Source organism: Vicia villosa, linkage group LG4, assembly GCF_029867415.1.
Source record: "Vicia villosa cultivar HV-30 ecotype Madison, WI linkage group LG4, Vvil1.0, whole genome shotgun sequence".
Taxonomy (NCBI): domain Eukaryota; kingdom Viridiplantae; phylum Streptophyta; class Magnoliopsida; order Fabales; family Fabaceae; genus Vicia; species Vicia villosa.
In genome coordinates this window covers 129,172,365-129,185,529 of record NC_081183.1, presented here as the reverse complement: position 1 = coordinate 129,185,529, position 13,165 = coordinate 129,172,365, and the positions used below count along the sequence as shown (strand labels likewise).

The window sequence follows — 13,165 nt, the reverse complement described above, 5'->3', positions numbered from 1 at the left end:
ACTATATTCTTAAGTTAGCACTTCTAACTTAAATGTCCTAAGTATCTCTAATGTACCAATTAGTGAAACCTCAATGTCAGTTAATAACATTAGAGCATTTAATTTAATACGGGGTATTACAGAGATGGTTTGTGAGAACCTATAGATCACTTCTATTGTAGAAGTCTTTTTTTTTCTTTTTACACCACCAAACTAGCGAATTATAGATGGGTTTCCTTAGGTAGTCTACCTGGGAAGGCCTTTTTGTGTCTCACTCCCATCACTGCAAGAATTGGAAGGACAAATTCGCTCGAGTGAGGGGGAGAGAAAGTTCTCTTGGAGTGCTAGGGGATGATGACGCCCCTTTTTTACCTTAGTTTGGGCAAATGATAATTTGGAAATAGCGGGATACGACAAGGAGTATCTCACCCTCGAAGAGGTGAGGATTGTTCACCTCTAAGGGAATTTTAAAGTCATGTACTGACGTACAATAATTAAACTGTTGGTGGAGGGCGGCAACCATCTCGCTGTTTACGTAGGTAAATTTTAGATACTTTGTTTTCCTTTGTAGGTATTTTTAGACAACACTTATGATCTCTGTGTATTGTTTTGCAGATCTGATGGTGAGGATTTATGCTAAAGAGAATTGAAGAAGGTGGGAGAATATTTAGGATTTCAATTGGGAGCCTAAGGGCCCCCGAAATCACCCAGAGGGTTTCACCATCAAGGGAAGGAAAAAGCAAGTTGAAGACCTAGCTCCGAACTTGCCCATCATAGGCTGGAATATGGTTTTTATCTCGTTGCTGGTGTTGTCTCGCCCACTTTTGGGAGGGTGAGCACTCATGCACAACTTGAAGGAAATGCTCCCCCACAAACTACTACTCTGTGGACTACCGCCGATTTTGACACTGTCCAATTTAAGAATTCTCACATAATTTCTCCAAGGAATTTCCTAGTGACTACCAAGCCCTCCAATCTAAATTGATTCATACGACCGTAAGCATGAAGGATAACCTTTTATTGAGAGCGTTGATGTTAGAGGATGTCGATCGGGAGGTGCGAGATAAGATTGTGTGAGAGAGAGAGATGGAGGCAGAACCCCAAAAGTATGTGAATGTATATAATGAGAGGCAAATGTTACTAAAGACCCTACAAAAGAAAGGAGATTTAGGATAGAAGCTGGCGAATGTGAAAAGGAAGGATGAAGAGATCACTACTAAGGAGAAATCCTCTCGGGAGTCTCTCGATGCTGCCCTCCTTCGCCAATAGGAGCTGGAGCTGGAGTTGGAGGTGTCAGAGCTTACTAATGAGGTGGTGTCTACCCCTGGCTTCTACTTTGTTAACTATGGCTGCGAAAGGCTAGGTGTAGGAGTGATGATGATAGTGAGTATGATGATTGTGATGAAAAAGGTGTGGCAAAGTTAGTTTTACTGGCTCATGCGGTCGGCGCCACTATATTAGTCAAAAAGTACAACTACGTGTTACCCTTATAAGAACACAAGTACTTATATGCCTTAAAAGGTTTATAACAATTTGTGGTGGTTATGGCTTGCCCACGACAAAGAAAAGCCATGCATGGTAATTTTTTGGTGGTTTTAGAGGACCTGTTCACGTGAGATGAGAGACTTGTATCTCAATCTGGGGCTTAGGTGTAAGTGTACGGGTCATGGTATTATGCATAAGTTTGGATCTATCTTCTTCTTTCCTAATGAGAGAAGTATTTATAGAGACCTTTTAGACCTAAGATTTAGGAAACCCTTAGAGGCAGTAATCTTAGGTCCAAAAGGTCTTTACATGACTAATAGTAATAGGACATAACGATACTAACACGTCACTCTCCTCAATGGTGAGCCCCCGCAACCTACGAGAATGTTGTCAGAGCGATAACACGTTGGACAGGGACCTTGAAGTCACCCTTATTTTAGATTCTCCCAAATATAACAATACAATATAGATAAAAAAACATTTTTTAAAGATTTTTTTTTAAGAATTAAAAGTAAAGTTACTAATATTTATGAGAATTAAAAACATATTTAACTCTTTAATACTAATGACAACATATAATATGTAAGAATTTTTCTTGATTGAGTGTCTTTTATGTTCGCCTAATATATTTGTTTTATAATTTTCACTTATATTATACTTACATTATACTCTAACTAAATTATAAAAATTTCATGATAGTTGGTAAATTACATATTATGTTTTGAATTTTAATTATTTTTTAATATTATTTAGATTATTACCACAAACCTGAATAAAGGTGTTGTATGAACATCTAGTATCTACAATTTTAAAGAAAAAACAGTAGTTTATTCAATATTTAGTAAAGGTTATAAAGTAGTGTTTTTTAAATTAATTTTTTCTTTTAAAAAGAATATCTTTTAGTATGGGCCAAATAAAAGACCTGAAATTATTACATTCAAAAGTGGGTTTAGGGTCCAAGTCCAGATGGATAACTAAAGATAAAGTATGAAAAAAAAAATATAATCTATATATCTATATGATAAGAATAGTAATAATTATTTTAAAAAGCAATAGGATTCTCTTAAATGATAAATAAAATTAAATGAAAATATAACAAGGACAAATTGGGCATTTTAGAAAATACGATAGCCCTAAAAGTAATTTCAGAAGCAAGAAACCCTAGTCTATTAATATCACAACAGCACCCAAATTTCAATCCCTCTTCACTCTCAGATCGCTCCGAATCTCATTTTCACAACACCAAATCTGCAACCAGGAGCGGTCGAGAGAATTTCCAATCATGTTGGTGTACCAGGATCTCCTTACCGGTAACTCCTCTCTCAGATCCATGTTTTGTTTTTCTATTACTCTCTTATAGATCTATTTGAATTACGCATCTGATTATGACCATGGTATTGAAACTTGGATGTGGGGTTGTTTGGATCTGTCGATTGTTTCGATTTGCAATATCGTTATATTTCAATTGATGCAATTGTGTTGCACTGATATGCATATTCTGATTATTCGTGATTGTTAATAATAGCCAGAATTTTTATTTTTATTAAAATAAAGCCAGTTTTTTTATTGTTATAGCAATATAGTCATCTCAATTTGTTGTGCTTTCATACGCAAGAAGTACGATAATTTTTCTGTGCAGCATCTTTGGCATAAAGTTTTTACCTTTTATTTTTTGTGCCCTGTTTTATTGAGTATTGCTTCTCCTATTTTGTTTTAATATTTAGGGTAAAATTGGACATGGGTTTTTAATGGCATGTTTGTGTTTGTAATATGTAATAGTTTAATGTTTACAGTAAGATTGACCATATATATGTTATGTTTTGTAGGTGACGAGCTTTTGTCAGACTCTTACCCATACAAGGAAATTGAGAATGGATTGTTGTGGGAAGTTGAGGGGAAGGTTAGCTGAATAATGTCCAATTATTTATAAAACTTGTTTTTGTGAAATTGTTTTGTTACACTTACAAATGGAATTGTGGTTAGTCAATTATTTAGATTTTCATCTGCATTTATAAAAACATGTTTTTGTGAAATTGTTGCTACGAGGGTAATGTTATGTTAGTTGAATATTGTCCAGTTATTTAGATTATCATGTGTAATTATCAAAACATGTCTTCTGAATTTTGAGAATGAAAGTTAATAATTATCTCACGGTGTGCAGTGGGTTGTCAAGGGTGCAGTTGATGTAAACATCGGTGCAAACCCTTCTGCCGAAGGTGGAGAAGATGAGGGTGTTGATGACACAGCTGTTAAGGTGGTTGACATTGTTGATGTGTTCAGACTTCAGGTTAGGGCAACAATGAATATTTAGATTATGTCTTAATCTTAAAGTATGATTTTTTTAAGTTAAATTTTGAGCTTTTATCTTATCTATTTTTTAACTGTCGTAGGAGCAACCTCCCTTTGACAAGAAGCAGTTTCTTGGCTTTGTTAAGAAGTATATTAAGTTGTTGACTCCCAAACTAGATGCTGAGAATCAAGAGCACTTCAAAAAGAATATTGAGGGAGCAACCAAATACCTCCTTGGCAAGCTCAAGGACCTTCAGTTGTAAGTGAACCGTTATTACGTTATATGTTATTATGTACATCGTTTTAAGTTTATATAGTTTCCTTGTTTGTTTCTTACCATTTGTTATGGAGTATAATTTTCTTGCATTTATTATCCTTAATTTCTTAATTTGATATTCTGTTTTAGTGCTTAATGTTAAATTATTGATATTCTGTTTTAGTGCTTAATGTTAAGTTTTTGTGCAGCTTTGTTGGTGAGAGCATGCATGATGATGGTAGCTTGGTCTTTGCCTACTACAAGGATGGTGCTGCTGATCCAACATTTCTCTATTTTGCTCATGCTTTGAAGGAGATCAAGTGCTAAGTGTTATTGCACTTGATTTTGTATCTCCTAATTTATCATGTTTTTGTTGTTCTAAGTTATTTTGAGAGTTGGAGTTAAGACTAATTTGTTATTTTTGATAATGATGTGATGGTTTTGCATTTAGTTATCTTTCCCACATAATTTAAGCAGTTGATTATAATTAAACATGTGATTTTAAGTCTTAAAAAAGACATGCCACATAATTTGTGTTTCAAGATTTATTTGGTTTGTGTGCCTAAATAGTTAAGTTTATGGTTGGAAGCTTCAAGCTTGTCAACAACTTAAGCTTGTCAACAACTTAATAAACCCTTACAAGTTTCACATATCTTCTCCTAAAACAAGGGGTTCTATTTAAACAATGTTTGTGCATCTTATGGGTATATATGTTCTCAAATTATGCAGAACAACCTGTTTTCAAATTGTTGCATGACTAGATTGGTTACTTGTACCAAAATGGTAAAGTAGCTTGTCTTTCGTATGACTTCTGGTTATGGTTGCCAATCAAATATGGATATTCTACTCCACTTTAAATACAAAAGTTTTAAATTGAAAATTTCAAACACACGTGCTTATTCAAATTCAAGTTTTTCGGATTATAATTCGATTATTTTATGGCTGAATAGATGGACTTCATGGCCACTTCCGTGTGTATAGTATCACTAACAAAATGAACAAAGATCGGGCAACAATGTTGGGACAAGTAAAATAATCGAATTGTGATGTAATCCGAAAATGAAACATGTTGCCACAAAGCTAAAGCCATATATGGATATTACACTTTGTAAATTATTCACAATAATCAATCAAACAAGCTATGTTAAGCAATTTGTTTACTCTCCCCCTATTTTTTTAATGGATTTTTTTAGCTAGTACTTAATGCTCAATTTTTCACATACTCCTTTCATTCTTTTTTATAAGCAATTTTTTTAAAGTTTATTTAATAAATGATATATTTAATTTATATGTAGTTCAAATACATTTTAATGAACCTAAAAAAATAAAATTTGCTTGCAAAAGAGAATATGTACTTAATGCTCTCTGGAATAGTTATGAAATTTAGATTTTTTTTTTGTTAAGAGCTATTAGTTGAATCACTACTAATTTCACAATTAACAATAAATTTATCACGCTCAATAAAACATTACAATAAGTACCATTAGATATTTTCAATCACCATGTCATGATGTCATGACTACGCTTGGCATACGTGCATGCAGTCTATAAAGAACCTCAAGATCATGGATGTTCCATTATCATCTACATAAAGGTTAGGCTAAAAATGACTTGATGGACAATCACAATTAATGAGAATGTCGACAATCATGTCTTTTCTCACTACTTATAGAGCAATGACAAATGTTTTCTTTGAGGAACCAATAATAATAATAATTATGTATTTTATTAGATAATAGTTAAACTTCGGGGATACAAGACACCATGTATTTGTTCTTTCAACAACTTGTTGATATTGTAAGACTACTAGATCATAATGAAGTCTAATAGTCCAAAGAGTTGAAGCCCAGACGAAACAACTTGTTGACATTGTAAGACTACTGGGTTACTGGGTTATAATGAGGTCTAACAATTCAAGGAGTTGAAGACCAAACGAGACAATTCATGTGAAAGTTCCATTACGATAACTACTTAAAGATTTTAAGGAACCAAAGTCAAACATGTATTACTACTCAAATTCAACCAATCTATATAACGACAAGGTCTTTCGGGTCTAACAAATTGCTATACAACATGTATATTTTACCCCTTTGTATTTTCAGCTAAGTAACTTTTCATGGTGAATGAAATGTTTAATCAGGCTAATAAAAAATTTGGACAGGAACATGTGGCAACGAGATCACCTAAGACAATATGAGAATTTGGTATGTCTCAAGTTATCTCCTTATGTTAATGTTATGCCAGCGAACGACATGTCTTATACTAGAGGACATGCCTTCCACCTAACAACTGGATTTCAAAGAAAAATTGGGAATTATCCAACTCACCCGTATCAACTAATTCTACGGCATACATGCCATTACCTAATGTATTTGTATCACCCTAATTTGGTTCAATAACATCTCATACAATTATTGGTTTTATCGGTGAGCTAATGTTGAAAAAAAACTATTTTTACCAATATAACACACATGTGATATTTAAAAATTCCACGAAAAACAAAGAAGAGTTGAAGAATAAGCAACCACGGAAAAATCCCATGCATTAGGTTCAATTTCAAAAGGGTTTCCAAAACCACCCAATTAATACGCCGCACCAATCATCTATTCCTGAGGCCAAACTTCCTTGAAAGTGACATGTTGAGATCCAACTTAAGCGCGTAAATATGACTATGTATAAGAAGTATTATCTTGAGTGGATGGACAAATTAATGCATCTTCCAAAGGTTAAAAGAATATTGACTTTGATACCTTTTCAAAGGAAGGTCGGAAGCCACTATGAAACACATTGAAAGGTTTATTGTGCATTGTGGTTAGGGAAACCAAAATTATTTCCATAAACTGCAATTATTTCTTTTATTGTTAACAAGAACATCATTTTTGTATTATTCACCTCTCCAACCAAACTCAATACAAACATGAATAAACATGAATAGGTGTTTGTAAGACAAGTTTTTTTGGCCTTAAAGTGAGGTAACGATAGACAATTTGATAAACCTGAAATAGTAAGTGGATGAATCAGTGATAGACATCATTGAGAGGTTTAGAAAGAAGACTAGAAAAAGGCCAATCAAGTTTCTTGATGTTGAATTTTTATCAATGGAAATCAACAACATGCACACACAAATAAAAGAGAAACTTGTCAAACATAACATTCATGATCTAAATAAACTTGTTTTTGGAGCATACATCGAGAAATTCATACATGAAAAGGAGAAGAAGTGTTGCAAGCATAAAAGTAAGTATATTTTTATCATCTACACATGGAATGGTTGTGTTTCAAAGATCGTTCAATAATTTCTATGATTTTACGGGTCAGTTGCCAAAGTTTGTTTGCTTGTGAAATGAAAATAGTAGAAAATAAACTGAACTTTAGTGTTAATAGTTGAGAAAACTTGTCGGGGTTATATTTCATCAACCTATCCTCATGTATGAGTGTGATCAGTAATATGCAATTTTAATCAACTATTAATATTACCACCCTTTGCTCTGTATTGTAGCTCATGTCTGAGTTAACAATGTGAAATCAATCGTATTGTCTAATAGACAATTTCGCATCCTTTTAACAAATAAAATAACATTAAGCTTTAATAGTTCATGGGGATACTAAATACAAATATATCTATAGAGCTTAACATCTAGTAGATGAAATTTTTTGATCTAGAAATGACAAGTACCTTTTAAATATCAAGTCAAAACAATAAAAATATGTTTTGGGTAGCGAATCAAAAACAAACATTAAGTACGAAGATTTCATCAATATTAAAGTATACAAATAATAACATAGAACTCCTTAATCATAACCAATACATGAGTATATGGACGACTACATCTAATCCCAGCAAAAAGAGAAGTTAGCTACACTTACTCATCTTAGCTTTATAATTAAAACCTAGAAGAGTAACGTTGAAAAATATCTATGTTGGTTCCTTGGGAAATGCTTCCGTCCTCAACCATCCTCTCATTTCCTCTCTCCTATTGTGATTTTGATATCAAGTGTGTTTCTACCTCAAATTTATCTAATCTACCAAGAATCCACCAAAAGTATCTTAATGATCTGACTTAAACTCGTATTTATAGAGTTCTGACATGACCTTCTTGCTAAGCGAGGCTTGTAGCTCGCTTAACGCACTTGTATTATTTCCCTCCTAAGTTAATCCATATCATCTGCAATTGGGCTTTACTGTTATACTTCGCTTAACGCACCACCCATGTCCTCTTAGTGAGGAAATACTTTCTTTCTTATGAAGTAACTTATCGAAGAAGCATTGAACGTCCATTTCTCACATAGCGAGTTGTGTTACTTAAACTTGAAGTTTCTTGGCTTTGAAGTCATTTTGTGTCGCCTTTTCTCGCTTAGCCAGACCCTATTCTCTACTTATCGAGCATATATTCTTAGAACGTGCTTTGTTCTTGCTTGGGAGGTCTTTGATTGTTTTTTTGTGTTTTCTTGATTCTTTTTATCTGTACTTTGTGAATACATAATTAAAAAGTTCATACATGTGCTTTATTTTGTTTTAATGATAAACTTGCATTTTTTCTATTGATTACCTATGAATTAAGTTATTAAGTGCTTATGTATTTTATGTAACTTTGCACTTGTCAAAAAGCATACTAGTTGAGAGAAAGGACCACACATAGCCGTCATCATATATATGTAGGAATCTAATGATATGGAAGCCGATGTCAAAGATGACATAATGGCCAATAAGATACTAAAAGGAAAATTTTATTTATGTCTTGCCCTAAATCTCTCTAAAGGGAAGGAAACCAATTCATCGTAAGATAGAATAAAACATGCTTTCATTTATGTCTTGCATGTTAAATATTTGATCATCGTAAGAATATTAGACTATTAGATGGTCATAAGATCCCTCCATTCGAGTAAATGTAAGGCAAGAGATATTGCAAGTGGTACAACTCCTACAACCATACTATGATTATATGTGTCATTTTATGAATGGTTATTCAAAAGGCCATCAATTAAATCTATTTCAAGATGGAAGATAAGAGGATAATAGTGATATTAATTATTATCAATCCATTCAAAATCATAAATATATCCATGGTATATTTCTTAGAGAGATTTCAATAAGTTTAGAAAGGGTAACAAAGGGAAAAGTGGATGTGGTAGCCTTAAATCTATTTAAGTGAATCCCTAAAGGGGAAAGTATATAAGGAAGGTATCTCTGTTCATTATCTTTTCCAGCATTTTGGTCCAAATACTTGGCAGTTATAAGTATGAAAATCTACATAAGTTAGAAAATTCACTCAAGGCCTAGTGAAAAAGTACGTTGTTATGCAAAGTTATGGACCGTCTTAGAATTCCTACCTTAGTGTTGGAGGGAAAGTTCAAGCATCTGTTTGAAATTACAAATAATTGACCTTACCCATAATTGAGAAAGAGGATGCGCCTAGTGAATAAAGGAGGATATCCATGGATACTACGGAGGAAAGGCTATATTCCTTGGAGATCATCTTGAAAGACAATAGGAAACAATTGACTCAAAAAGGGTGAAAAGTCCATTAAAAAACCTTATATATAGATCCTCATTTGGAATTGGGGCGGAGATAGCCGAACACAACCTAAACCAGTTTGGGATGAGTTTGAGTTTAAAATTTTCATTCTTGGAGGGGATTGAGAAGGATAATGGGTATTTATCAGAAATTTAGGTTTAGGTTTGGGGAAATTAAAAACCGTCTTCGTCCTGTCCCATTGTCATGCCTAGTAGGTATGGATATTCCGTATTCTACTTGGTACGAAATTTAGTATTTTAAATGCCAAATACCAAATAAGAGTATAGTCCTCTTTTATTATGTTTTTTGAGTTTGCCCTATAGGTAATGTCAAATGGGCAAGGGTCGGAGCAGCAAAGTGCATGATTCAGGTGGAGTACAAGATTCTGGTGGAGTACAAGATTATACATTTAGGCGAGATTGAGAGCCTCGTCATATTACACCTGTAGTGAGATATGGGTTTGAAGACGTAGCAACCTATGCTCTTCTTACCAGTTTTGGAGACCCTTCTACTATTCGAGAGGCTATGGCTAGCCATGAAAAAGATAAGTGGATGAGTGCTATGGTGGAAGAGATGAAATCCTTGAAAAAGAATGAGACATGAGATATTATTCAATTGCCACTGGGAAAGAGAGCTATTGGTTCCAAGTGGGTGTACAAGAAAAAACCAGCAGTAACAAAAAAAGAAAGGAAACTGTTCAAGGCCCACCTAATTGCAAAAGGGTATTCGCATTAGAAGGGGATTGATTATGATGAGATTTTCAACCTGGTAGTTAGACACACTTTTATCAGGGAAGTATTGGTCGTGGCATCTAGCAAGGACATGTATTTAGAGAAGATGGATATGAAAATAACTTTCTTTCATGGTAATCTAGAGGAGAAAATCTACATGGAGTATCCAGAAGGTCTCACTGATACTGGACATGGAAAACTTGTTTGCAAATTGAAGAGGTCTTTGTATGGTTTGAATCACTATCTAAGACAATAGTACAAGCACTTTATTTCACACATGCTCTAGATTAGCTATAGAAGGTGTGATTATGATTGTTGTGTTTATGTGAGGAGTGTAGCACCCCAACCCCAAAAATGCATATTTTAAAAAGATAATGGAAATCAATTTTTAATTAAGCAATTAGGTGTCACATTTTCCTCATAAAAAAATCCTTCTTATATAATTAATTAAGCAGCGAAAATTCAAAACATATCATCTCAACTGAAACATCTAACACTTTATCAAAACAAACAACTTAATCTCAACAAAAGGGAATCGATTCAACAATTCTCATGAAAACATAAAAAAATAAAAACCCATTCCGATGTTACACTATCAGAGCGATAGCGCAGAAAACTAAACAAACTCGAAATAATAAGATAAAGAAGTAGGCGTCTACGCTAATCCTTTGACAAATCAGCAACTAATGCTTCTCTATCTGAGTATCTGCATCACCATCGCAACAAGCAACACAACAAATAATAAAGCGGTGAGAAATATGTTCATAATGTTAATGGTGTATGTTGAAGGATAGAAAAACACTTAGAGGGGGTGTAACGCCCGGAAAAATAAGTATATGCTTAATTTGGACGTTGTGATGTTTATTGGAATTTTACAGTTTTTGGAGTCGTTTCAGTCGGTATTAGTTCGAGATGGCGGACTAATATTTAATTGAAGGTTTTCATATTTTTGGTACTAGAAATATTATTAAGGTAATATTCTGCATTTTGGGGCTTTTCTGAGCAATTGAGTTTGGACCGGAAAGTGAGATATTTTGTGTGTGAATAGTAAGTAGTGGGGGGAGATAGAAAAGAGATAAGAAGAAGAAAACGTGAAAAGGAAAAGAAAAGGAAAGAAAGAAGAGAGGAAGAAAGAAGAGAGAAAGAAGAAGAGCAAAGATGGAGAGAAAGTGAAGAAGGGGGTTTTGGAGAAGATGAAGAATCAAACCAAGGTAAGGGGGTGAATCTAATTTATCTTGAATGTATGATTCTTATAGTCTTGTTCTTGTTCATCTTCTTCATCCTTTCCATGTTTTCCATTCTTGCTTGTTTTGTAAGAAGTTGTGAGGTTTTCATGATATAGCAAGATTCAAACATGTTTTGGTTGGTATTTTGTATAGAATCATATCCTTGTTGTGTTATGGTGATTGATCATGCTTTCTTTTCCATTTCTATGACTTGATTGAGGTTGAAGAAAATGTTAGGTTTTGAGAAAGATTGATGAGTCAAACATGAAAAGTTTGATGTTAGGTTGTTTCTATGGTATGTATGTGTTATATTGATGTTATAATGATGTTTTGGAGTGGTTTTGGTGGGTATAAGGGGCTTGAGACAGTTCTGTTCGTGCTGGGTTTTTTCTGGTTTTTCTCAGATCCACTAAGTGGCCTCAGGTTCGCTGAGCGGAGTTTTCGTTGATCCGTTTCTGGAATTTCCGCTGAGCGGCCAACAACATATTTCATTTTTCCAAAACTTTGAAACTTCGTAACTCTTGAACTGTAACTCCGATTTTGTCGCCGTTCGAAGCGTTGGAAAGCTAACACAATGAACTATACTATGATCTAATTAAATGATTCATAGGATCTAGTCTCATATTATTTTTATTAGGATCAAGTGATGAACTGTGTAGTATGTTCAATTATCTAAACTTTGAAACCTTGTAACTTTTGATCCGTAACTCCGTTTTATACGCTGTTCGAAGCGTTAGGAAGTTAGTTGGATGTTCTATATGATAGTATAGGCTTGGTTAGATTTTGATTAATTGGTTATGAGGTGTTGTTGATAAAAACACATAATTGTTTATATGCGCAATATGATTGGTAAATAATCATAGTGCTTGGTTGCAATTGTTGTTGATGTGTGGATTAACATGAGATCATGTTTGTATGTGTTATGTATTAATGAATGTTCATTCTTGATATGTGACGATGTTTGGTTGTTTGTTGTTAACATGATGTGTGGCCTTATGGCAAGTAATTGTTGTTATGAGAATGATGTATTGATGAAGTTGTGGGCCGATGGCCAATATTAATTTGATGTGATGCAATTATGCGATCATTTATGCCAATGTGGCCAGTATGTTTTGACGGTGAATGTGTGTTGTGTGCTTATTAATGCCTGTGTGGTAATCATGGTGTGATATAATTGATAATGATGTTATTAATTGGTGATGTATCCTTTTGGATAGAATATAAACGGTGTAACGTGAGTATGTGACCGTGTTATATTGTTGATGATGTTGTTGTCGTGTAATAGAGTCATATATTTGCATCATAACATTTCAATACGTTAATGGCGGAATGCTATTAACAGGTGGCCTGTGGGCATTGTTTACCAGTAGGAGCTTAATGCTCGGTAACAGTACATTAGCCTGAGTGGCAAGAGGTCATCAGTGGGAGCTATATGCTCGATGACAATAGCCTGCGGGCTTCCTGGGTGGAATAGAGTCCCAACATAATGCTCGGCAAGGTGTATTTGTCATAATGACAAGGAGGAGTTTACTCCGGATTTGGTACCACATGCATATGCATAGTCGAGTCTCATTCATCATTGTCTGTCTTTATAATTTATGTTATCATTCATGTGAGCATTACTTATATATTGATTGCGGTTAAATGAGTGGATTACCTTGTTCTATGATTCTTGATGATACT

General features: G+C 34.0%; 1 protein-coding gene across 1 annotated transcript; it reads left to right on the top strand.

Moving 5' to 3' along the window:
- Window positions 1–2,617: 2,617 nt before the first annotated feature.
- Window positions 2,618–4,459, top strand: LOC131599661 (translationally-controlled tumor protein homolog). The gene is made up of 5 exons (XM_058871947.1): window positions 2,618–2,774; window positions 3,291–3,364; window positions 3,626–3,751; window positions 3,855–4,012; window positions 4,219–4,459. Exons 1-5 carry the CDS (start codon window positions 2,747–2,749, stop codon window positions 4,334–4,336), a joined length of 504 nt encoding a protein of 167 aa, XP_058727930.1. The 5' UTR covers window positions 2,618–2,746; the 3' UTR covers window positions 4,337–4,459.
- Window positions 4,460–13,165: the final 8,706 nt, after the last annotated feature.

Coding starts and splice junctions, on each gene's coding strand:
- LOC131599661 (XM_058871947.1), top strand. CDS start 2,747: ATGTTGGTGTACCAGGATCTCCTTACCG. Junction 2,775..3,290: donor GTACCAGGATCTCCTTACCG/GTAACTCCTCTC, acceptor TATGTTTTGTAG/GTGACGAGCTTTTGTCAGAC. Junction 3,752..3,854: donor TTGATGTGTTCAGACTTCAG/GTTAGGGCAACA, acceptor TAACTGTCGTAG/GAGCAACCTCCCTTTGACAA.